Source organism: Thermobia domestica, chromosome 5, assembly GCF_964235325.1.
Source record: "Thermobia domestica chromosome 5, izTheDome1.hap1.1, whole genome shotgun sequence".
Taxonomy (NCBI): domain Eukaryota; kingdom Metazoa; phylum Arthropoda; class Insecta; order Zygentoma; family Lepismatidae; genus Thermobia; species Thermobia domestica.
In genome coordinates, this window is record NC_137458.1 from 122046560 (window position 1) to 122073160 (window position 26601).

Here is a 26601-nt window from a genome sequence, read left to right on the forward strand (position 1 = left end):
CTTCCTTAATCCTGAGACGTTTGGTTTTTACTATGTATTTTAGACAAATCATGAGATAGCCGAGAATATTCTATTTGCTATATATATAATTTAACCAAACGTCTTTTGTCTGTGTATTAATACCTCCCAAGCTATTGTCAGTAATGGTTTAAGTGTAGGCATCCAATATCCATATCTTCTGTTTAAACGGTGTTATCGCGTGACATGCTTCCAAACTTCAATCGAAACAGAGTAATATCAATGTATTAATTTTGTAAGATCTACCTTAAGATTAGGAAAGAGCGTTTTATACACGATGAATTTGAGTGTTTATTTTGTCATTACTCACAATTCATAGGCTGTTTGTGTGTTTACTTTATCATTATTCCTCGTAGAACATGATTTTTTAAATATTATTATAATCTGATTGCATATTATGATATTAGGACATTTTTCTACTTCTGTTTACATCCAGAAGCAATTTGATGACCTAGAGAATACCTAAGTGTAAACGTTTCAACATCAGTTGGCGAGCATGCAACTCAGAAATATAGTGTTTAAGATTTTTATTCTTTATTGATAGTATTGTGCTTCACCACAAGAACAAGGAAATGTATTTTTCCGGTAAAATCTTTGTGTTCATAATCTGTGCTGCAATTAATTCAGATACTAATTATTATTTCACGTATTTTATCAGTGCTAATCCAAATGGACGTTTTGTTAACAAAAGTAGTGAAGTCCTAATTGAGAATGAGACACATCTATCCGGAGAGAAATTGCTAAAATACATTATTGATGTCTCCCTGGCTTGGAAACACAAGTACTTCGTGATTGTTTTCAACTCTAATGTGAAAGGTAATTAATTACTCCTATTAAATGTTCTCCTTACTTATAAGTCTGAGTTATTTAGAGAACACTAGGCCATAAGCAGGAAACTAGCAGTGGTATTATAAAACAGTGTTTTTCATTCTTCATTTTTTTAATGAATGTACAATTATTATTATCCATTGTAACGTGGACCCCTTGAAGAAGAATTTTACCAATAAACTCAAATGTTATTACTTTTGCTCCTCTAAGTTTCTATAGATCGTTTGAAAAATAATACTATTGAACGCCAAGTTTTCGCTTACAACTGTCAACATTTTCAAAACCAGAGTAAGAAATTGTATTTAATTAAGGGGTAAAAGTGGGTCTCAAAAGATAGGGGGATGCATGACGTCACGCCGCCCCTCGTGCCTAACTTTGCCCATTGTAATTTTTTAGAAAGTGGGGGGACGCCACATATATTTTCTGGAAGTGGGGGGACGACGTCCCCTTACGTTCTCCCGCACTTTTATCCCTGATTTGCTAGAATAACATCATTGACATCTTCACCAACTACTGAAAAAGAAGAAAGATTTAAAATGTGTTTTAATTTTTGACTATAAAGATTTAATTTCTGTACTTCTATCCATACCTAAATACAGTTTATTTGTACTTTTTGAATATTATCTGTAAGAATTTAGAGGAGCAACAGTAATTACCTTTGAGTTTATTCACCAATCATTATATTGGTCATTACATTTAGCACAAGTGTCTTTCATTAGTACGTAAATACCAGCATCTTCCTTACCTTTGTTTCATCACATCACTCGCAGGATCATGAGTCAGGCATCTTAGCAATTTGGAAAAAGAATACAGTTCGGCTGACACCAAGAGGAGGTATCATGGCGCATATTTATATCAATTATTTCGTTAATTGTATTTGATCGCAGCATTATTATTTAATCTTGTTACTGTCTCTCATTACAGGATTAGTGTTTTAAGTTTCATATGGTTATTTGATAGTAAACTTACTGTATACTAATACTTCCAATTACGAACTATTGTGATAAGAGCACATCACCTCTGGTGCGTGGGGTCCTTGGTTCGATCCCAGCTCAAACCAAGTAGGCTTTGTGGTGGTGTGCATGGGTTTTCTCGGTATTCTTCCGTTTCCTCTCACTCTCTTTATTTTATCATTTCTTTCATTATTATCACCCTTAGCCTCGCAGTATAAACTAGGGGATTTAAAAAAGAAGAAGTAAGACTACATGCGCCAATAACTCAACAGCAAAATCAGCGTTTTTTTAGTTAGAGGCGGCTTTTTTTAAATAGTCGTTTAAAAGTAAAGTATAACAGATAATAATAACGTTTACAAACATGTAACTATGTAAATTAGACACCTTAACTGTGATCTATTGATTTCTTAGGTCATTTTAGTTATGTTAGGTAACTGGGATAGACAAGGAAGTAATGAGGCATATATGAAAGTATATGGAGTTTACCCATCTAATATTCAATTCCTAAAGAACGAGCGGATACAGGGAGAAGGGGTATACGCTATATTTTTGAAAACGGTCGAACGTATATCTTTTTTTTTTTTTTCGGAAAAGATGTTTCCCAAAATGACTGTTAAAAATAACTACCTGATTTACGGTTCTATAAATTATTAATGTAATTTATTTCTCTTGAAAACCTACAGGAAGAGTGTCGTGTGTTAATTCTTTTTGTATGGTGTGTTTTGGAGAATGGGTAATTTAATGTTCATATTTCAAAAAAATATATATCATTCAAAGTGCTATAATATACTTCATTTTTGTTCGAAAAGGAAACAAGAGACAATAGTTTAGTAATGGGGTTGAGTTTCCTTCACGCAATATTTCTCTAGAACGGGTGTAGTGATTTTGTTCATATTTTATAAATTAACATTTCACTAGCAACTCTACAATATGATATTTTTTTTCAAAAAAAATCAGGAAGGTAGTTTATTAGTGAGGAGTTTTATTCATTAACATCACTACGACATTATTTTAATAATAGTCAATCGTATTTTAAAGAATGTCAATCCTCCGAACATTTTTGAGGCTGTGAAGAGTACACAAATAAAGCAAAGTTTTAATAATGAATTAATTATTTTCAATTCTTGTGATCAATGTCTGAATACTATATAGAATTTTCGACATTAACTCAGCTTACGGGGCAATTGAGAAGTTACTTAAATTAAGAAGTAGTAAACTCCGGTCTAAAAAGCCTTGGTAATGGCGTTGGAATTGGTAATTGGTGTGCTGACCACATTGCAAACCACCCAACTAAAATTTGGCTCGCTGGCGTAACTCATTGGCTGTAGCGCCAACGATTTTAGTTTTAACCTTACAAATCATTATCATGTAAAGCTCTTTGACTCCAGAAATTTTATCTGATTCATAATAAATGTTTGTATTTTAATTTTGCTCTAGGTTCATTGATAAGAGAATTAAATGTGGTAGCTCATGGGATGACTCGGGCACAATTGAGGATTGCGTTTCGTGATATCAATTCAAGAGATGTCACTCCAATAGCAAACAATCAATATCCTCCAACCTGCTACGTAATTATCAACCATGATAATGGAACGAAGCAATTTCTGGCCAAGGTATGACGCTAATATTGAGTTTCGAACATCTGAAAAAAGAAAGAAATGATATAGTCTATACTATATTCTTGACTACACATACACACACACACACACACACACACACACATATATATATATATATATATATATATATATATATATATATATATATATATATATAGCAAAGGGTGTCGAGTAATATATCGTTGGAAAGGTAATATACCGCGCTTCCCCTCCCTCTTGAAAAGATTCCGTTGTTTCGGTCGGAAGAGACGAAACTGTTTTTTTTTTCTTTATGTCAGCGGAAGGACGATAGCATGTAGCAAGCAAGTCGACCCAGAAAGTTGCACGTAGTTTAACTCCTTGCAAGATGGAAAATAAGTTGTATATCCCTTTCAAGACTATGTTTACATAGAGAAATATTATAGGGTTTCAAGATTTTTTTATGACAGCTACAAGATTCATGTAAAATAGAAACGCGGTTCCACTTTCTGGGCCATCTTGCTTGCTACCTGCTATCTCTCCTCCCCCTCCCCCGCGGACATAAAGAAAAAGCAGTTTCACCGCTTCTTGGATTCTTTTGCACGAGGAGGGGAAGATCGCCAAAATACACGTTTTTAATGTGGAGGTTCACTATTTGTCCACTAGAGTGCAATGCTGCACGGAAGGAGATATCTTTCTTGCTTTCAAAAAGTTGTAATGTGTAAACAGTATATAGAAAGACCGGGCTACAATATTTTTTAATAAAAGCTACAAGATTCTTGTAAAGTGACAACCCAACTTTAGAGAAACTGAAAAAGGAAGCCGGGAAAACTCCAAACCAGACTCGTTCCAATATCATAAGTAAAAGAAAAATGTTGCTCTTATAAAAAGTAAGAGTGCAAACCAGTGGCGGCTGGTGACAATTTATTAGGTAGTGACAGAACTATATTATTATTATTATTATTATTATTATTATTATTATTATTATTATTATTATTATTATTATTATTATTATTATTATTATTATTATTAGAACATATATAGAATTTCAATTTAATTATAATCGATTGTGCTTACATTATCAGTAATCAGGTAGGTACTGGTTCTCTTGCTCCTTTCACTGAAATTCAATTCTTCTTCATGCCAGTCAGTTATATATTGAAGTGAATTCAGAAATCAAATTTGGGGAATAAATCTTGAGATGCTATTATTTAAGTAAGTTTGTTATTTATCTTGTTGATAAAAAAGACACATATACACTGATATTGAATAAAACACGAGTACACTGTTTAAAAAGAAACACTTCACTTGCACTGTTTATTCTCTTCGAACTTTCAACTGAACACGTTTGGTTGACTAGTTAAGATGCACGATACTGAAACTCCATGCGACGATTTTTCTTGCTGGAAAAGGCGTCGATTTTTTTTTTTTTTTTTGTTAAAATTATCTATCTCAGTAACGAATGTCTTTTCACATAACAACATGCCTAACGCAGTTAATCTTTCCTCTTTCATAGTATTTCTTAGGAATGTTTTTATTCTGTTCAACATTGAGAAACATCTCTCTGCTTCTGCTGTTGACATTGGCATAGTTATCAATAACTTTAAGAGTTTAACTGTTTCTTGAAACGTGTCGCACAATTCATCGTCTATAATGAACATTAAGAATGACACCGCGCCAGACACCATTCTCAGTTCGCGTCTCGAATAGCACACTTGAAGTTCGCTTTTTAATTTCTTTTCCTCCAAGAAGGGATATTTTTTAACCATCTCACTGAGATAATTATCGGGGAACTCCTTTTTGTAATTGTCAAATTCTTCTACAGCAAATAATCTCGTAGCTACAATGTGCTCAGTGAAGTGAAATCTAGATTTGATCTCCACTAGGATTGCATCACAAACTTCTAATGCTTGTCTTTTTTTGTCGTTATAGAACGCCTCACTTGGCCATATTTTTGCACATTCTCTTGCAGTTTCTAATTCGGTTTCTACTTCCTGAATAATGTCAATTTGTTCTCTGACTGACTGCATACCAAGTTGAAAATTACGCAGATGTTTTCGAACCTTGACAGGATCAGTACATTTCTTCTGTAGTTGGCTGAAAATAATTTCTACGTGTGGCATAATCTTGTGGAAAAAAGTCAACCAAAATACGAAATTTTCTTCATTTAATAATACCTTGTACGCGGAATGTTATATCTTCACAGTTTTCTATTGCTAACATAACATCAATTAGATCTTTTCGATACTCGTAAACTGTATTTACTCCACAAGACTGAAAATTCCACCTGGTGTGAGAAACCCGCGGCAACCCCCAAGCAGTGTATATGAGATCGTGAAATATCGGCTGCTTTCGGATTCTGCGTGACAAGCTTTCGGAGCACCACACAATATGACGTCACTAAATGTGATAGTAAGTTGAGCAGTGTTTGCAACTGATTTGGTGTCAACTTATTAATTTTATACTAAAGCGTTTTTCACAGTCCTTTGCACCTCTCATAAACAAACCGCGTAACTTGATGTTGTATCACTGCGCGCACGACTATTGCTGATTGGTGAAGAGGAAATTGTTTCGCCTGTTTCCCGCAATATTTCTGCTGCAGCACGTGCATGTATTTCTACTACTGCTATGTGCATTACTCGTTTCACTCTCATACCATCGCCGTGATATGGGGCAAAATACTCAATACTATCCTCCTTTAAGAGCAACTGAACATTGTTATTTTTCTCCAAATTGTAATTACAGATGAAACTGCAATGAGTTATGTCAAATTATCAACTGAACGATAAAGAGATGGCGCTGGTATGTAACAGCAAGCATACTTACGGGAGATTATTTCTTTTTCATCTATTACCTAAATCATTACGCATATCCATGAAAACAGATAGTACTTTTCCCCCTTAAGTTTAATTTATTGATGTGCTTTCTTACATTGTATAGCATGCGAATGTACAAATAGTAACTTCAGTACTACAAAATAAGCAAATAAATATTCTATGAGAACATAAAAATTAGCTATTATAGGTCTTAATTTTCTTCAAGTGAATTGAACAACGTTGATATCGTTTGATGAAGTATTTGCTTTTCTTCTGCACTTACTGGTTTGCCTTGTTTATGTTGAAAAGAATAACTGGGAGCAGCCTGGTAACCTGCTGGCTTCCTTAGGCGACATCTTTAAATTGTGGCGCGCACTTCGCGTGTTTTGTCATTTATTGTAACAATTTTCTCTTACAAATTCGATTTTGGTTCAAGATTTCGATCCCATATAGATACATACTTTGAGCCGGATCCTAAATGTTCTTACTGTGCCTCAACAATACATTAATTACCATAATACATTGCATTTATTGTGTACTATTTGCTCATGGAAGAATAAACTGCTATTAGTCTCATTTTCAATGTTGCTAACTCACAGTTATTTTTCAGTTTTTCTCAAAGAATGGTTGTCAAACAGTTGTCATTTCATGAAAATGGGCTAAGAAAATGAAAAAGAGAAATCAAGTGTACCCGCTGTTCTTATTGAAGATAATTATTTCCTTATAGTATTTCAGATCATTGTTTGACCTTTCATTAGACATGAGGAAATAGTCAATTAAAAAAAGAAAGATAGAGTAAGGGGGATAGAGAGAAGTTAAAAAGGATAAAACCAGCTTTAGTGATTCATTACGAAGTAATATGAGGCTAATTTTTTCAGTTATAATTTGTATATCGCCTTTTTAAAATGCGATCAGAATAAATGACCATTTAAAAGATGCAAAAACCGAATATTCGGTGCCAGAAATGAAATAATGTACACAGGAATCTTCAACATTTAAGAATTTTATAATATTGGATAGGAATGTTCATAATTTTTGAGTCTTATTTTTTTTCTGGCTGCAGTGAAATTAAGAGGGTGTACTATATGCATGTTAAATAATGTGTCTTTATTTCTATGTAGAATCTAAAAAGTTTCTTGGAATTTGTTGAATAAGATGTCGATAGAGTCTTCACACTCTCATGATTGATATTAGTTTATGGCGTAACTTTTCTGTTAGATATCAAATGAAAGGATAAGTCACGAAGATTCAAAACATATTTTATAGGTATTTTATTAAATATAACAAAGGAAATAATAAATTCTCTATTCAATAAATAAGTAAACTCAGTAGTTTTCAAGTTTTTGCAGAATTAACAATAGCTTGTTCCAAACACTCGCTCGCCTATGAAATGAAATCTTTTGAGTTTTATGTCCCACGATTATGCAGGCTAGGCTAAAGGAGACGGTGATGATGAAAACATGAATGAAATGGTGGAATGAAGAAAGTGGGAGGAAACTGAAGAACCCCAAGGAAACCCACGCACACGGTGTTTGTCCACAAGATTCACTTGGCGCTAGCTGGGAACGAACCAGGAACCCCATGTGCTAGAGGTGAACGCTCTACCATTGAGCCACCGCGGCCCCCCAAGAGCTCAATTTTGTATAGAAGTCGTGAGTACAACTGCACATGTTTGAGATCTAATAATTAACTCCGTTGTGGCTATATGATCCGCGTACTCGTCATCGGGCGGCAGACCCGCGTTCGATTTCCGGAGGAAATTTATGTAGTTCGGATCGCTCGTTCGGCTGTAGGTCCAAAGTTGAAGGAGACAATAAACTTTAATCCATCCATCCAACCATAGATCTGCTAGTAGGGCCACTAAGTCATCATGTAATAGTGGCTCTGAATCCTAACATTTTAGGTAGATTCTCAGCTAGAGGAAACGTTAGGAGTGGGGGTAGTAAGTTTTAGTTATTATTTACACTGGTAGAGGAAATTCAACGTTCTGCCCTTCTTCCTACTGGTGCGTGTCTGCATTTACACAGTAGTTCAAAGATTCAGGAAAGCAGTGCGTACGCCACCGCAAACGAGAGAAAATGGTTCCTGATTCTCCTATCATAAGCCAATGCCATTTCATTTTTAATCTCATTGTTTTTCTCCCTTCAGTTTGTTTATTAATTTCTTAGCACAAAATTACATATAACATTTTTTGTTTAATTAGTTGGCAACATTTCTGCACTGCAGTCTGCATTGTTTACAAGGGGTGCAAAGCTTCGTGAAAATCAGATTAGAGTAACAGACCGGTAAAGAAAATATGTTTACAAATGATTATCTGTTAATGAAATAATATACTTAAAGAGATATTTGTATATTTGTATGAAAACATAGCATCTCCACACGCGAAATTTGATGATGTGCTCCGCGAAAGATTTGTTGCCACAAAAAATTTGGAGATCCACAATATACAATTGACATAAAAATTAATGATAGGTCTACATCATATTAATATGTGATAGGCCCTTATCCATGGGGTCTAGGGGGCGGGCCCCTCTAAATTTTTAGGGTACTGGTCCCCTAAAATTTTTACAGTACGCTTGCAAGTGAACTATAATAGGGTGCAAAATTTCAAAGTCAGACGCACTCGCCAATCCAAAAATAATGGTCGCCAGTATCATTCACGTACAAATTGAGATGTCCCCCCCCCCCAAACGGCCTTTGGTTTGACGAAGAAAGACTTCACATTCCGTGTTTTCTCTCATTCAGTGACAATTATTTTCTTACGAAACAGAAAATGCGCTGCCCTGTGAGTTCAGGCAGAAACCATTCCTACCGAACACTGGTCGCCAGCTCTAAATTCTAATCGCCAATTTCTAGTCGAAAAATTGTACGCTGAGCTATAATATGATGATTAACTATAATACGTTTGGATTGGGACTCCCTCCCAAACTTCTACCGGGCTTCCCCTAGATTTTTGGGCTGGTTACCAGCCTAGTATGTGATAAGTGACAGGGCCGTAACTTGAGGAGGGAGAGGGCAAATGCTTCCCCAAGGAAGCTCCCCTCCGCTCGAGGAGACCCATTTTAAGACAAAATTTTCTTACTCCGTATACGATACGAACATGAAATTATAAATGAAGCATTGAATATGTCCACTATAATACATAAACAAAACAACACATAAAAGGTAATTAAAACAAAAATGAGTCGTGGGCCCATTTCAAAAAAAAAGTTTCTATTAGGGGCCCTAGAAGTAATGTTTATTCATATGGCTTTGATATTTGTCAATATTGCCCCCTTAATTCATTTTTCATGTATGGAACAAGATCAAAGGTGTAACTAACGACCCGGGCCCATAAAGAGTAAGAGAAAGATGGAAAGAGGGAGCCCAAGATTAGAGAAACAACTTTCTTCTAGGAGCACCAAATGCTTACCCCCTCCCAAGAAAACAATCTAAGTTACGGCGCTGGATAAATGGATGCAGGTGTAGAATACATAAACATAAAAACAGTAATTTATGATTAAAATGAATGACTGCGTGTGAAAGAGGACTGTACTACTAATTTGTAAAAATTATATATTGTTTACTGTATGTAGAAAACGATGGTGCTGTCCTATTTCATGAGTTTGAATTTGCAAAATTTACGAAAGAAGTATGTAATATATTTCTCGGGTTCTGTGGGATTACGGGGGACCAAAACTACGTAAAAACACAATGATTATAGGTGGAATGAGTTCATGTTGCGGAAAGATAATTGATATTGATATGTGAGTAATTTGTGAACTTAGTAGACTGGAAATGCCGTGTACTGAATGGAAAATTTTGCAATTACTATTTGCTATTAATTAGAATGGACAAATATAACGTGCATTGCGGCGTTCTAACCCGACTTCGCTTGCTAGCGCTCGCTAGTCAATATTTATTTATTTATTTATTGATACAAGTCATGGCCATTACCGGCATCTATGGCCTTAAACACGTCAGGTTGGAGGGATGACATCCTCGGCGAGCACACAATCACGGTATGGGGGAAGGATATAAGGAACGGATAAGGAAAGAAGCGGCATGAGTCCTGTAAATTAGATACCATCCCGGCATTTACCTGGTGTGAATGAGGAAATCCCAGGAAAAAACTCATTTAGGATAGCTGTTACATCTTTTCGACCGACTGACCCTGCCGGAAATCGAGCCCAGGACCGAAGGCGAGAGCATTAGCGACTACTCATGCTCAGCAATACTGTCTGAAACTCTTTAGTTAGTGGTATGTTTGGCTTTAGGAAGACTAACCTCAAAAATATTTAAGAAAACAGCAATGATTTTCAACAAAAAATGCTTTTTCCCAGTAATCCGACACATGGCAGTTTTCAAAGCACATACTGAGAAAAAAAAATTGTAGGTAGCGTACTCAAAACGGTAGGTTACATTCGTAATTCCTGTAGTTTTTGGACTTAACGTACAGCAAACGTATAACTGAAAACGCATGTTTTATAATACTTACTTTCCGTATAAGTGTTCCATCTATACGTACTTTCCGTATGAAACAATATAGGCGGTCAGGATCTCACATACAAATCGACGCAGAATGTCCATAGTAGAATAGAATATAGCTGCAGAATGTAACATAGGTGATATACGAAAAACTGTTAGATGTCAGACATCCTGCAATGGCATGATGTAACATCTAAGGGCAGTGCGTATGTAGCATATGCTCCATACTGATTTCTGTAGTAAGCAAGAGGATTTTGTATATTTGTACAATATACCGCTGTCCGGAGAACGGATTTTTCTTAGTGTGCAGTTCATAAGCAAGGGCGCCCATGTTGTGGTTTGCAAGGGGGGCAAGTATAAGCGACGTTTCAAATATAGTTTCAAATTTTGCTGTAAGTAATGTAAAAATTCTATTGGGTTTTCAGTATTCCCAGTGTGTACAATTTCCTCTTAGGGGGCGAGCGCCCCACCTTGCCCCCCTTGATGGGCGCCCTTGTTCATAAGTAATGCAGTTATGTGGGTGCTGAACCTGTGGGTTCAGTATTTCTTGATAAATCCATTAAATGTTGTGCGTGTAATCCACAACGCACACAGATATAAGCGGGAACACAGATATAGGCGGGAATTCATGTCACTTAATGACCTTCCCATTTTAAGGCAGTAATAAATGTGAAAATTGTCGATAAGTGATTCGCCTAGTTTGATTTTGCGAATAGTTCGTATTATGTGCGACTTTGTCCGTGCGGCGTCTAGGGTATGGTCGACGTCGATAAGCTAATAAAACGAAACACTTCAAAAGTTGAGCCAGTGAGTAGTAATCGCGGGACTTGAGGCAAATTTTTCCGCCCCCTAGAGCGTGGTGCCCGCCGCCGCCGCCAAAATTTTGCGCCCCGGGCGCCCGGCGCCCATTTTTGGGGTTACATGTTATGACGTCATAGGGTCACGTGATGTTAGGCCATGCCTTTTTGGGTTACGTGATGTTAGGCCCTGGAGCATGGAGCCCGCCGCCAAAATTTTGCGCCTCGGGCGCCCGGCGCCCATTTTGGGGTTACATGTTATGACGTCATAGGGTTACGTGATGTTAGGCCATGCTTTTTTTTTGGGGGGTTACGTGATGTTAGGCCACGCCTTTATGGGTTACGTGGTGTTAGGCCACGTCTTTATGGGGTAGTTTTACCGAGGGGGGTTGATTTTGTTTTCTTTTACGGCATAAAATTTTTGGAGATCGTTACTTTTTAATGGAATATAGGTGTATGTATAGTTTACTTTGCGGTATATATTTTCAATTTAGCGCCCCTAGGCCACACCCCCGTTCGCCTTTATGGGGTAGGTTGTTGATTTTGTTCCCTTTACGGTATAAAATTTGGAGATTGTTACCTTATGATGAAGTACAGGTGTATGTATAGCTTATTTTGTGTTACTTGATTTTAACTTTTGCGCCCCTGGAGTGTGACGCCACTGAAATTTTGCGCCCCGGTCCCTTTAGTTTACATAGTTTACGATCCGCCTTTATGGGGCAGTTTCACGTATGAGTTTATTTGTTTCTTTTTATGGTTATAAATTTGAAGAATGTTATTTCCTTTTTACCTTATAGGATGTATATATAGCTTACCTTATTTTTGTTCCCTTTGATACACCCATGCGCACACCTTAGCATTACGTCATGGGGTCACGTGGTGTTAGGCTTTATGGGTAGACCTACCGAAGGGGTGCAGGGGTACATAGGACCCCCCCTTAAATTTTGGAAATTGCCAAATCTAAAAATTTGGTATGGTAGCCTAGGACCATAGTATGTACCTCTACTAGTATTGGGTGTCTATGTCGTTCCCTTTCATGGGTAAAAAATTGCCAAAAATTCAAATTTCGGGGTTTTTTGACCTAATTTATCCCCTTTGATGAGGTGTTATTACCCTATATGGATATATGTGCATATACAGGGTCAATTACCTTTCATAAGACATGGATATATTTGTGCACCCCGGCAGGAGTACATTGGCCCACCCCTTAAATTTTTGGAAATCGCCCAATTTAAACATTTGGTATAATAGTATAAAACCCTAATATAGATCACTATAAATTTGGGTGGTCTACCTCGTTCCCTTTTAGGGGTATAAAATTGCCAAAATATAAAGGTAAGCAATACGTTGTATCACGTGTTTGGTTTTTTGACCTAATTTATTCCAATGGATGAGGTCCTATTACCTTATATGGTTATATGGTCATGTATAGGGGTCCATCCCCTATTATGAAACAGGTACATTTGTGCACCCCTTGATTTTTTTTGGGGGGGAATGATACTTTGGCCCACCCCTTAAGTTTTTTAGAAATTGCCAAATTTAAACATTTGGTATCATAGTACTGGACCCTAATATATATTACTATAAATTTGGGTGGTCCACCTCGTTCCCTTTTAGGAGCCATTTTGTTCCGCTTTAGGGGTGAACATGGATACAGTGGGCCACCTCGTTCCCTTTTAGGGGGCATTTTTGTTCCGCTTTAGGAGTGAACCTTGCAATCGTCCCGAGTTTGATTCTTGGAAATGTTGAATTTAACGTCCCCGCGAAAACGATGAGAAATGATAGGACGAAACATGAACTTACTTGACTGAGGATTGAAGCAGGGACCTCATACACTAGAGACAATCGCTGAGCCATCGTACACGTGTGTTGATTACTATGCAATGGTCCCGAGTTTGATTCTAGGTGTTAGTTTCAGGAAATGTTAACGTTCCCTTGAAACGATGATGAGAAATGAGAAAACATCATAAACTTACTTGCTTGCGGATTGAAGCTGAGACCTCACACATCAGAAAAAAAAAAAACGCTGAGTCACCGTACTCCATTCAGTGCGAGCAGTTTTGCGTATGAAAAGAACATGATCAGATTATGTTACATTACTACACATTTCTGCTCGTTGTTACGCATAGAAGTTTGTTATTGTGAAATTGCAGCATGTGCTTATACTACATCAGCATTTTTTCTCAGCTGACGGACTTTTAAAGCTCAACTTTACATTTATGTCAAAGACAGTTTCGTAACATATCGATGAGTGTTACATTTTTTCAATCAAGTTTAAGGAAAATGAATCACATTTTAGATGTGATAATTTGAATGTCGTATTAAACTAACGAGTCAACGGTATGATGTCATGATCAGAAAATTGCGATACTAGATGTCGTAACGATTGATGTGTAAGGGGAAAAACGTGAATAATGTCACAACCAATCAGATTGTTTCTTACATCACGTTTCGGCTCATGATACATGATGAAAGCTGTGTTTTCATTGGTTCTCCGTGATGTCATTGATTCATTTCCTCGTTTCTGATTGGCTGATAGTGTTGTCACTTTATAGTTGAACCGTTTCAGACCTAAATAAATTTCTTAATTTCATTTTCAAATCCTACTTCCACGAAGATCTTGAATGAACGTAGGTGTACCTCTAGTGACAGCGTGACTTTACTCCGTTCCTTGAATTTGAGGTAAGTATCAACCGCGTTTTCTTAACATCAATGGAGTGTTTTTTTTGCATGAGGATAACATTGTTATCATTGTTTTATTTTAACACGAAATATTTAGCAAATGGAAGAATAACTTGACCGGGGATCGAATTAGGAATCCCACACATTAGAAGTAGGCACGAGAAATTTGTTGATTTTGGTTTAGCGTCCCTTCAGTAGTGGGGGCTAGGAATACAGCTTAATGTTGAATTTGAGCGCATACTGGGTGTTGAACCGGGCCAGAGGTGCGTAACGCTAACCACTTGGCTCAGTTTCTGAAAGTAAACAAAGAAACTACGCACGATTTTGTTCCCTACAACGTGAGACGTGGACTTGCAGTTTAATGTGGGATCTGATCTCCCGCCGAGAAACGAATTCGAGTCTTTCTTGTCTTAGCTCGAGAAAAGCAAGCGCATGAGATTTTGTTTTCGTTTCATGTTCGTCATACGTTTTAAAGTTCAGTGTCAGAGGAAAAAATGCTTACTACAATGATTCTCTTAGCACGCTTAGAAAAACAATTTCATTCATTCTTTTTATCACTACAGAAAGTTAGGTCAGTTACATGTTGGTCCCGGGTTTGATTTCCAGTATGACGACAATAAAAATTTTTAACAGTAAAACTATTTGAGATATGATAATTCTTTTAGGATTGATCGTGTAGTCATTTTGATACAGTTAAACATGTTAGCGATTTTCTGAATTCAATTTAATTCGTGCTTTTTTTTTTCGTTTTAGATATTTGTTTTTCTTTGCCTATTCCTTTTTTGCTTACCTTACCTTTTTCCCTATTTGAATATGGCTACTTCTGGCTTTACTGTCTTGCGAGAAATCAATAGACATTATCGGCGTTTTAATCTTGAAGGACGAATGCTGGAAATTCAAATTAATGCTCCGACCAGTGGCACCGATATTGTGGAGTGGGTTCAGGCCTCCTTTCAACAGATGTTGGATTATTTATTGGAAAACGTCGACGAATCATCGATGGTTGGATTATCGATTTTATCCCACGATGAGAAGAACAAACCGTTTTATCTATCTTTCCGGCATGCAAGTAATTTGACACTGGAGACTTTATGGGCATCCTTTGATCGCATCCTTCAAAGTAACGATAGTTTTCTCATGAACGAACCGTTCATTGTCCATTTTCATCATGTGGATGTGCCCCGTGGATTTGGATTGGTGCGTCGAGGTCTTTTATCAAACGACGAATTATTAAAGTGCAAGAAAGGCATTTTACGTGTAAAAAACACCGACAAGAAATGTTTAGCGTATGCGATTGTGATTGCTATTGGCCTAAAGAAATATAAAGATACAAATCAGAAACTGTACAATCAATATCGCAAACAGCTCAAGTTTGTTGTTATTCCAGACGTACATGAACTTTTGTCCAGATCATCAGTGAATTTAGATCATGGGGGATCCGTGGAAGAATTGCGACAATTGCAACGCTACTTGACAAATTATAAACTTACCGTATACACTAGCTTTTCCGGAGAAGATATTCTGTATGAAGGGCCTGGTGGCGAAGACAAGATTCCAATCAATTTAATGTGCATCAATTCTCATTATGACATCATCACATCATTAACGTCTGTTTTTTCTACCAGCTATTACTGTACTGCATGCCACAAAAAATATGATCATCGTAATGCACACGTCAAGAACTGTTCGGCCATGTGTGAGAAATGTTTGCAGAAACCGCCATGCAGTAAGACCAATACGGAGAAGCAGTGCCCAGAATGCAATCGTGAATTTTATGGTGAAACATGCTATACAAATCATCTGACTGTACCATACCATAAAGGCCAACCAATATGCAAGATGGTGAAACAGTGTGCCAAATGTCTACGCATTTATTCGTTTGTCCATACAGGGGAAAGAAAACATGATTGTACTGATTATTTTTGTAATGTGTGCCATAAACATGTTACGTCTACCCACCAATGCTACATGAAGCCTGATACGACTCAATTAAAACCTGGAGTTCCATCAGTGTTACATGCCAAGAAAGCTATGATTGTCTTCTATGATATCGAAGCCACACAGGATACTTTCTTCGATGAAGACACGTTCATTCATAAGCCCAATTTACTGGTGGCCCAACAAGTATGTTACAACTGTGTTCAAGATGAGGATATACATCATCCGTGTGAAGTTTGTGGACAGCGAGAACATATTTTTCAAGATGATCCGATCAATGCCTTTCTTGCGTATTTACGTCAACCACGACCCAGCATCAAACTTATTGTATCTTTGGCACATAACTGTAAGGGATATGATGGTCATTTTATTCTTAAATCTTTAGTGGAAGAACATGAATTGAAACCTACTTTGATCTTGAACGGAGCAAAAATTTTAAGCATGAAAGTGAATCACTTATCGTTTATTGACTCCTTAAATTTCATGCCAATGGCTTTAAGTAAATTATCCAAGGCATTTCATTTACCAGCGACCAAAGGATATTTTCCACACTTTTTTAATACTGCTGCAAATCAAACGTATGTGGGAAAATTACCGGACATCCATTATTATGGTGCAGATGAAATGAAAGTGGATGAACGAGAGAAATTCATGACATGGTACAACGAACACCAGAACGATACGTTTATTTTCCAAGAAGAATTGGTAAACTATTGTGTCCAGGACGTCAACGTACTTCGAATGGCTTGTATATCTTTCATGACCACTTTTGAACAAGAAACTCATGTCAATCCTTTCCTGGAGGCTATCACTTTGGCGAGTGCGTGCAATTTAGTATTTCGACGAAATTTCTTAAAACCTAATACTATTAGCATTCTCCCTGCACGTGGATACCGTCACAGAAACAATCAGTCACGGATTGCTTTGCAGTGGCTTGCCTACATGGAAGAAAAAGAGGGTCATTCAATTCAACATGCTGCGAGAGGAAAAGAAGTTTATGTTGCTGGTTTTCATCTGGACGGCTACTACCAAAATCCCGACACTAAAGAGGAACACGTGTATGAATTTGAAGGGTGCAAATTCCACGGCTGTCCTCTATGTGTCCCTACAGGCCGTGATCAGCCCATTTATGAGAACTCCGAAGAAACGATGAACTATCGTTACGAGAGAACACAGCGTAAAATGAAATTATTACGATCCATGGGATATAAAGTACATGAAATGTGGGAATGTGAATTTCGTCAAGTGTTAAAATCCAATCCAGCATTGGCCTCTTCTTTAAGCACACATCCTTATATTAATAAGACACCATTAAATCCAAGAGACAGCTTCTATGGTGGCCGTGTTAATGCCATTAAATTGTATCACGTCGCAAATGAAAATGAAGGCGAAGAAATAAAATTCTTGGATATCGTTTCCCTGTATCCTTATGTAAATAAATGTGGACGGTATCCAATAGGGCATCCACGAATATATCTACAGGGAGATCCAGAAATGCCCGACATTCAAGATGTCAACGGATTGGTCAAGTTGAAGATCTTGCCTAGCAGAAATGTGTTTCATCCAGTGCTGCCATTTCGCTCAAATAAGAAGTTGTTGTTTCCACTTTGTGCTGCCTGTGCCACAGCATTAAATCAAGATTCTGAATGTACACATTCGGACAGTGAACGAAGCCTAACAGGAACATGGGTGTCCTATGAAATTCAAAAAGCCATTGAACTTGGGTATCAAGTCATTGAAATTTACGAAATTTGGGATTACGACATCACCGTATATGATCCAGAAACCAAGACTGGCGGATTATTCAGCGAATACATTAACACATTTTTGAAATCTAAGCTGGAAGCTTCTGGATGGCCTGCCAATTGCGTCACCGAAGAAGAAAAGCAGCAGTATATTCAAGTGGTACAACAACGGGAAGGCATAACTTTAGATGCAGCAAATATAATGACAAATTCAGCACGTCGTAGTCTTGCAAAACTCTGTTTGAATGCCTTCTGGGGACGACTCGCTATAAGAGACAATTTCAGCCAAACGACCATCATTAACGACCCCAAAGAACTGTATCAGAAATTAACTGCTCCAGACATAAAAGTCAACCAAATTTTACCTGTTAACGATTCGATGTTATACCTTTATTGGCAGTATGAAGATGATGTTCCAGTACAAAATAACAATGCTAATGTTGTCCTTGGAGCATTTACAACGTGTCAAGCTCGTCTGGAACTCTACAAATATTTAGAACTGCTGCAAGAAAGAGTATTATATTTCGATACAGATTCCGTGATATTCACGCAGCGACCATCAGAGACCACAATAGAACCAGAAGTATTTCTTGGTTCAATGTCAAATGAACTGGAATCAATTGGACCAAAAGCATACATTAAAAAATTCGTGTCTGGTGGCCCAAAACAGTACGCCTTGGAAATCTACGACCCCGACACGAAATCAACCAGTTATGTATGCAAAATTCGTGGATTCACACTCAATTATACTGCAAGTCAAAAGTTAAATTTTAATAGTCTGGAGCAAATGATCATAAATCAATCGAGTGAAAAAATCTCCATTAGCACGCCGCACAAAATTTACAGAACCCACGATCATCATCTTGTCACAAAACCTGAAGAAAAGAAGTACAGTTTCAACTATAAAAAACGCCGATTAATATCAGACACATACGAGACATTGCCCTATGGGTATAAAAAAGCCAGAACAGAATAACAGCCATATTTTTCCCTAATCCCACCAACATCACCTCCCAAAGACGGGGCAAAGAATCAACGCAACACGGGACATGCTTCAACGATGCACGAGCGAAGACAAAAACTCAGATGACATCACCTTGCAGAAACCCGTGGAGAAAAAAAAAAAGGAATTCAGGTACGTCACATTTGCGTTTCTTTTCTCACCTCACTCTCTCTTGATCAGTTAGTTCGATGTTAATAATCTGTTTTTCTTCTTTCACAGGAAACAAAATAAATATTACCATGTATATTCATATGTTTTATTTTCTCTTTACAGAATTTGTACCCGTCACGGACACGTCTTCCTTTGAAGAAAAAAGAAATTCTGTATTCATTTTCACATGCTAAAAATAAATGTACAAAAACATGATTCTGTGTTTTTATTTCACATCCTAAAATCAAATTCTTTTTCCTGTACTGCGATTTCAATTTCTTTTTTCTGAATCAGTTTACCGGTAAAATAAATCAATGTTTTACGAAAAAAAAAATCAAACTAAATTTTTGTTTCAGAAAATTTTTAGTGTACGAAAAAAAAAACTGATTCAGAAAATTTTTTTTTGTACGAAAAAAAAATGTTTTCAGAAAAATTTTTTGTGTACGAAAACAAAATTCTGTTTCAGAAATTTTTTGTGTGTACAAAACAAAAACTGTTTCAGAAAAATTTTTATGTACAAACAAAATTCTGTTTCAGAAAAATTTTTATGTACAAACAAAATTCTGTTTCAGAAAAATTTTTGTGTGCAAAACAAAAATCAGTTTTCGTCACGAAACTGCTCCGACTAAATGAATCGATTCATTCTGATAGTGTTGGCAACACTGGAAAAATTTCGGTAAGTATCGCTCAGACCCTGAGTTACAGCGAACACAACTAGATTCGAACCAGCAACCTTACATGTCTGATTCATCTCTAAATACAGCCAACTAAACAATAAGATTATGTGTATACGTCAATGCTTTGCACTGAGTCACCAAAGTTTTCTTCAAGGTCAAAGTTGCACACGAAGTAAAAAAGATGACAACGCAGATCTTCTATCTTTCTATATGAAACATAAACCTAGTATAAACTGCTCGCACTGAAATGTGTAATGTAACATAATCTGCTCGTCTTCTTTTCATACGCGAAACTGTTCGCACTGAATGGAGTACGGCGGCTCAGCGCTTCAATCCACAACGAAGTAAGTTCATGTTTCCTCCTATCATTTTTCATCATCGTTTCAAGGGGACGTTAAACTCAACATTTCCAAGAATCGAACTCGGGACCATGACATAGTAATCAACAAACTGAACTTCTCAATCGAGTATGGTGACTCAGCTCTTATTTCTGATGTGTGAGATCTCTGCTTCAATCCGCAAGCAAGTAAGTTTATGATGTTTTCTCATTTCTCATCATCGTTTCAAGGGAACGTTAACATTTCCTGAAACTAACACCTAGAATCAAACTCGGGACTATTGCATAGTAATCAACACACGTGTACGATGGCTCAGCGATTGTCTCTAGTGTATGAGGTCCCTGCTTCAATCCTCAGTCAAGTAAGTTCATGTTTCGTCCTATCATTTCTCATCGTTTTCGCGGGGACGTTAAATTCAACATTTCCAAGAATCAAACTCGGGACGATTGCAAGGTTCACTCCTAAAGCGGAACAAAAATGCCCCCTAAAAGGGAACGAGGTGGCCCACTGTATCCATGTTCACCCCTAAAGCGGAACAAAATGGCTCCTAAAAGGGAACGAGGTGGACCACCCAAATTTATAGTAATATATATTAGGGTCCAGTACTATGATACCAAATGTTTAAATTTGGCAATTTCTAAAAAACTTAAGGGGTGGGCCAAAGTATCATTCCCCCCAAAAAAAAATCAAGGGGTGCACAAATGTACCTGTTTCATAATAGGGGATGGACCCCTATACATGACCATATAACCATATAAGGTAATAGGACCTCATCCATTGGAATAAATTAGGTCAAAAAACCAAACACGTGATACAACGTATTGCTTACCTTTATATTTTGGCAATTTTATACCCCTAAAAGGGAACGAGGTAGACCACCCAAATTTATAGTGATCTATATTAGGGTTTTATACTATTATACCAAATGTTTAAATTGGGCGATTTCCAAAAATTTAAGGGGTGGGCCAATGTACTCCTGCCGGGGTGCACAAATATATCCATGTCTTATGAAAGGTAATTGACCCTGTATATGCACATATATCCATATAGGGTAATAACACCTCATCAAAGGGGATAAATTAGGTCAAAAAACCCCGAAATTTGAATTTTTGGCAATTTTTTACCCATGAAAGGGAACGACATAGACACCCAATACTAGTAGAGGTACATACTATGGTCCTAGGCTACCATACCAAATTTTTAGATTTGGCAATTTCCAAAATTTAAGGGGGGGGTCCTATGTACCCCTGCACCCCTTCGGTAGGTCTACCCATAAAGCCTAACACCACGTGACCCCATGACGTAATGCTAAGGTGTGCGCATGGGTGTATCAAAGGGAACAAAAATAAGGTAAGCTATATATACATCCTATAAGGTAAAAAGGAAATAACATTCTTCAAATTTATAACCATAAAAAGAAACAAATAAACTCATACGTGAAACTGCCCCATAAAGGCGGATCGTAAACTATGTAAACTAAAGGGACCGGGGCGCAAAATTTCAGTGGCGTCACACTCCAGGGGCGCAAAAGTTAAAATCAAGTAACACAAAATAAGCTATACATACACCTGTACTTCATCATAAGGTAACAATCTCCAAATTTTATACCGTAAAGGGAACAAAATCAACAACCTACCCCATAAAGGCGAACGGGGGTGTGGCCTAGGGGCGCTAAATTGAAAATATATACCGCAAAGTAAACTATACATACACCTATATTCCATTAAAAAGTAACGATCTCCAAAAATTTTATGCCGTAAAAGAAAACAAAATCAACCCCCCTCGGTAAAACTACCCCATAAAGACGTGGCCTAACACCACGTAACCCATAAAGGCGTGGCCTAACATCACGTAACCCAAAAAAAAGCATGGCCTAACATCACGTAACCCTATGACGTCATAACATGTAACCCCAAAATGGGCGCCGGGCGCCCGGGGCGCAAAATTTTGGCGGCGGGCTCCATGCTCCAGGGCCTAACATCACGTAACCCAAAAAGGCATGGCCTAACATCACGTGACCCTATGACGTCATAACATGTAACCCCAAAAATGGGCGCCGGGCGCCCGGGGCGCAAAATTTTGGCGGCGGCGGCGGGCACCACGCTCTAGGGGGCGGAAAAATTTGCCTCAAGTCCCGCGATTACTACTCAGTGGGTGCGTAAACGTAAACCTCGTGTAGCTTAGGTATAGGCTGCATAATTACTTTATTACATCAGTGTTAATATGCATCCTTAAATTGGGATAAAGCAGTTTCCGCAGTTCAGATAAACAATACGTGGACAAATTCATATTACTTCGAAACTCACATTTCTTGATGAAAATAGTGTCATCACGCCTTCTAGGCTGTACATGTGTTGGCGCATGCCAGTGATCCACCAGAAACAGGTAAAATTCAGGGGCGCTACAGGAGATAATTGTTCAAAAATTACATTTTTTTTTAATTTATGGGTGCACACTTAGTAATGGTAATAATAGTAATATAGTATAGTAGTAGTAAGGCAGTAGTAGTAGTAGGGTAGTAGCCAGGCCCGCAACCAGAGGGGGCTAGGGGGGCCAGGTCCCCCTAAACTTTTTGTGGCCCCTCCAGACTTCAATACATAATTTTATTATTAATACAAAAACACAATTTAGATATTTATAAGATAATTTTAATGACTTGGCCCTCCCAAACTTTTGTAGCTGGTTTCGGCCCTGGTAGTAGCAATGATAGTATAATAATAGGCTAGTAGCAGTAGACTGGTGTAGGAGCAGCCATTGCCGCCGGCAGTCATGCAGAAAAAGGAATTTGTGCACTTTTCGTTATTGCTGCCAAAATAATCAATAGTAGTAGTATAGTAAGGCAGTAATGGTAGTAGTTGAGTAGTAGTAGTAATAATAGTATACTACTAGTAGTAGAGTAGCAGTAGTTCGGGTTAGGTTAGGGTAGGTTTAGGCAGCGAAATAGTCATATTTCAAGTCCCTTGTACATTAGTTTGCAGCCCAGGAATAACGTCCTTATGGAGAGTTTCATAGAAATGAACTCATTATCTTATTGCTGTATCTATGTCCACAGATGGCATACATATTCTGCGCCCCCATAAATAAATTCCCTAAACATTTGTCTTTTGTTCTGAATTAACACCTTTTACCTGTAAATTGTAATTTTAAAAATTTCCACGTATTCTTAATCCCGTTTCTGCCACTCCAAAACACTTACTAAACCTACAAGAGTTCTTTGGTACTAAAAGAAATTGATATATCATGAATGTCAGTAGGGCTCAGTACACTTATAAAATAGAACATAACTGAGGAAACCTGAAATTTCAATCTTGATACCAGTATCAGTGCGCAGCACGAAATGAGATTTTTTTTTTTTAATTCCGGCGTTCTTCCCACCTTTGATGGGAGAAGCCACAATTATTTATGCATTATTCAGTGCATTGTTTGTGTATAATCTTGTTCGTTTGTTGAATGTAAAACGCAACTCACACAACCACTGTAACAACATAATGTGTTTTTTATTGTCCACCAGTACACGAACAAATTCCAGGTATGTCTTAAATTATAATCCACCTTGGCATATTATCTCAGCCGTAATGCTGTCAACAGAGCTGCCTTGCTTATGGATACACTGCGCATGAAGTGCTCCAGGGTAGTGACGACATTAAGTGACGTCATGTCCTGTTGCTCTGGTTGTGTCAACTTAAGAACTCCCCTTTCGTTGTCACGAGCTAGAAGCAATGGACACGCAATGGAAAGCCTTTCCCGTACACAGCTGATAGGGCGCGTATATGGTGATACCACTATGCCAAGCAGTATTCAGAAGCAAGGGCCTGGTGACAGTCACCGAAGCAGAGTTGCCATCGCTAGGTCTTTCGCGCTAGGTCTTGCGACTAAATAGATACGGCAGCGGGCAGAAAAAAGGAAGAAATTCAGAAGCAGTTATGATATTTAACTCGCTTTCTTTTAATATTCTGAATCTTCTACTTCTCAAGGCAGTGACATGTCACGGCGTCACTGCCTCAGAGGCCGCCACTGGTGCAAACATTGCTCGTGTCATTGTGAAACAAACAGTTTATTTTTTGTTCTCTGTGAAATTGTCGGGAAATATGCAAGACCCAGAAAAAAAGGAATAAAATTGTTAGGGAAGGGAAGATCTTTCGCATACAATTCTCTTGCGTACTACTGGCCCTGTATGAATGTTATTGCTAGAATTTCCACCAGAAAGCAGTTTATTGCGGGCAGAAAAAGAGAAGAATTAAAAAAAAGACTGTCCGCGTCCGTACCTGAGAGTGTCCGTAAAAGGGAAGGGTTTGTTCCGTAAGATAACATATATTTTTGCCGGGGCAAAAAAAAAAAAAAAAAAAAAAAAAAATCTGTCCGTATTATAGAGGTGTCCGTTATTGAGAGGTGTCCATTATTAAGGGAAGTTTCACTGTATAAGAATATTTGAAAAGAAGAGATAGAATGATTGCACACATTGAACCCTGGGGAAGTCACTTTTTTAACTATGGAAATGAAAGAAACTTACTACTTCTAAGACATATTACCTAGGTACTTACTAATTACCTGTTTTGCTCTAGCTTTTAGCTTAAATTATTATTATTATTATTATTATTATTATTATTATTATTATTATTATTATTATTATTATTATTATTATTATTATTATTATTATTATTATTGATATTATTATTATTATTATTATTATTATTGATATTATTGTAATATGATCACCATTGTACAAAATGGGGCATCTTTCGGGAATTTGCCGGGCCTGAGAAGATGCCAATTGATTGTTATAAAGACCCGCAGCGCTCATGACCTGCAAATTACAAAGTGAAAATGAACCTGAGGAAGATACTAAATAAATAACCGTCGCAGCTTCCTTTTCATAGAGGGATTTATTCCAGGGCGCTGTTCCCCTTCCCTCTGTTGCCCCTAAGTAATCTTAACAGCCAAGTAACAAACTAGCATATTGATTAAACATTCATGCTAGTTCTTTTGTACATATAGTGACTCTAATTCCTAGTAACGTTTTTAGCCTCAACGCTACTAGAAAAAAAAAAGTGGGGAAGGAACATACTTACCTTAACAAACACTGAATTTCATCACATGAATAAGAGAAACTTAATTCTTAGTAACGGCTTGATTGTTGACCTTTTAAACAGTAATTTATAAATTAACAATCATGATCTTAAGTAGCGTTAAAACTTTTGAACAATGAAAAAAATTCTTTGTCTAATTTTTTGTATGAACTAGCTGAAATGATCGTTATTTGCACGAGAATAATTACAATTACGGAAATATTCAGGGCATATCTCCCTTTCAACCCGTTAGGATATGTACTTACGATACTTTTTCTTTTAATCCTAGAAAGTCCGTGCTCACATCTGCTACGTGAAGGTCCAAGGGGGGTCAAATTTGCCCCCGTCGGTTTTAAGTAGCTTTTAGAGTATATTTGTTCAATTTGAGTTAATGTGTTGAACTAAATTTCAAAAACAAAATTTTTCAAGGAATTGTGCTTTTTGTTTGTAAAAAAAAAAAGAAAAGAAAAAGAAAAAAGCTAAACACAATGCGTAGAACAGCTTATATATTATACCAAATTTCTTATAATACTATGCAGAAAACCAGTATTATAACTAACGCTTGACAAGTTCTATGAAAACATAAGCGTTTATATAAAGGAGAAAAGTAACATTTTTAAAAAGTATTACAAGTTTTAGGTATAAAATAACAAATGAAAGGAAAACAAAGGTGGGTAGTACCTATGGCCAAAGGGGGTTTCAAATCAGCCCTCACAACATGATTTTTTTTTTTACAAAAAAACAATGCAGTATATTCCAGTTGAAAAAAGCGAAAATGAACTTTATATCAAAAGGAACAATAACAATAAAACAGAGAATCCTGAATACATATTAATCCATATAAACTAAATAAAAAAGAACTCGCGGACAAAATTAACCCCCTTCTCCTTGGTCTTTCTAGGGTTAATAGATTGAACTTATAGAAACCCAACTGGAGCCAAGTATTGTTCAAAACCCATTTTCAATGGGTTCAGCCGTGTTTCCTTGAAAAGGCGACATACAAAATCCAAAATATTATATTCTCTTCCTCGCTTTTGAAGGTTAATTTTCAAAAATGCTTTCGTCACGTGTTCAGTTATTCTTAATGAGGGATTTATAAGTCGAACCTCAGATATTTATACGAAAAAAATAAACCCTTTTTGTCTCTTTAGGGTGTTCACTGCAATGAAACTGACATATTGAAAGCTTAAGGCGGATTTTCATGCCCGCGTTAGAACGGAAGCATCACATGTAGCGTATTCACCGTAAATTATTTTCGTTTTCATACATCCGTGCGTGTATTGCGCCAAATTACTACTCCCTAGCTAATGCGCATGCGTAAAATAGAAAGTTTGCGACTTCCGCCATGTTAGTCAGTGAATACAATAGTGTACGCGCGCTACTTCCGTCAGAATTGAACAAATTTCTACTCTGACGCGAGTGTAGCGCGCCATCTCCGATGCGTGATTTCATTGGCTGTTTAGCACAATCGCTCGCAACTCACGGAGGTAAAGGACACATGAAAATCCGCCTTTAGGGTGTTCAAGTGATAAAGGCTGGTTTGCAT

The 26601-nt window shown here is 37.2% G+C and overlaps 2 protein-coding genes across 2 annotated transcripts in view; both read left to right on the top strand.

The window, feature by feature from the left end:
* Nucleotides 1–384: 384 nt before the first annotated feature.
* LOC145685229 (glutamate receptor ionotropic, delta-1-like) overlaps nucleotides 385–26601 on the top strand; it is a 60027-nt gene continuing 33810 nt past the window's right edge. The window contains exons 1-2 of the mRNA XM_081757590.1: nucleotides 385–834; nucleotides 3237–3412. Coding sequence (XP_081613716.1) covers nucleotides 591–834; nucleotides 3237–3412 — 420 coding nt within the window. The 5' untranslated portion in view covers nucleotides 385–590. The remainder of the gene's footprint in view (nucleotides 835–3236; nucleotides 3413–26601) is intronic.
* On the top strand, nucleotides 16678–19187 carry LOC145684688 (uncharacterized). Its single transcript, XM_081757069.1, has 2 exons — nucleotides 16678–18956; nucleotides 19098–19187. Exon 1 carries the CDS (start codon nucleotides 16701–16703, stop codon nucleotides 18795–18797), a length of 2097 nt encoding a protein of 698 aa, XP_081613195.1. The 5' UTR covers nucleotides 16678–16700; the 3' UTR covers nucleotides 18798–18956; nucleotides 19098–19187.

Coding starts and splice junctions, on each gene's coding strand:
- LOC145684688 (XM_081757069.1), top strand. CDS start 16,701: ATGAAAGTGGATGAACGAGAGAAATTCATGACATGGTACAACGAACAC.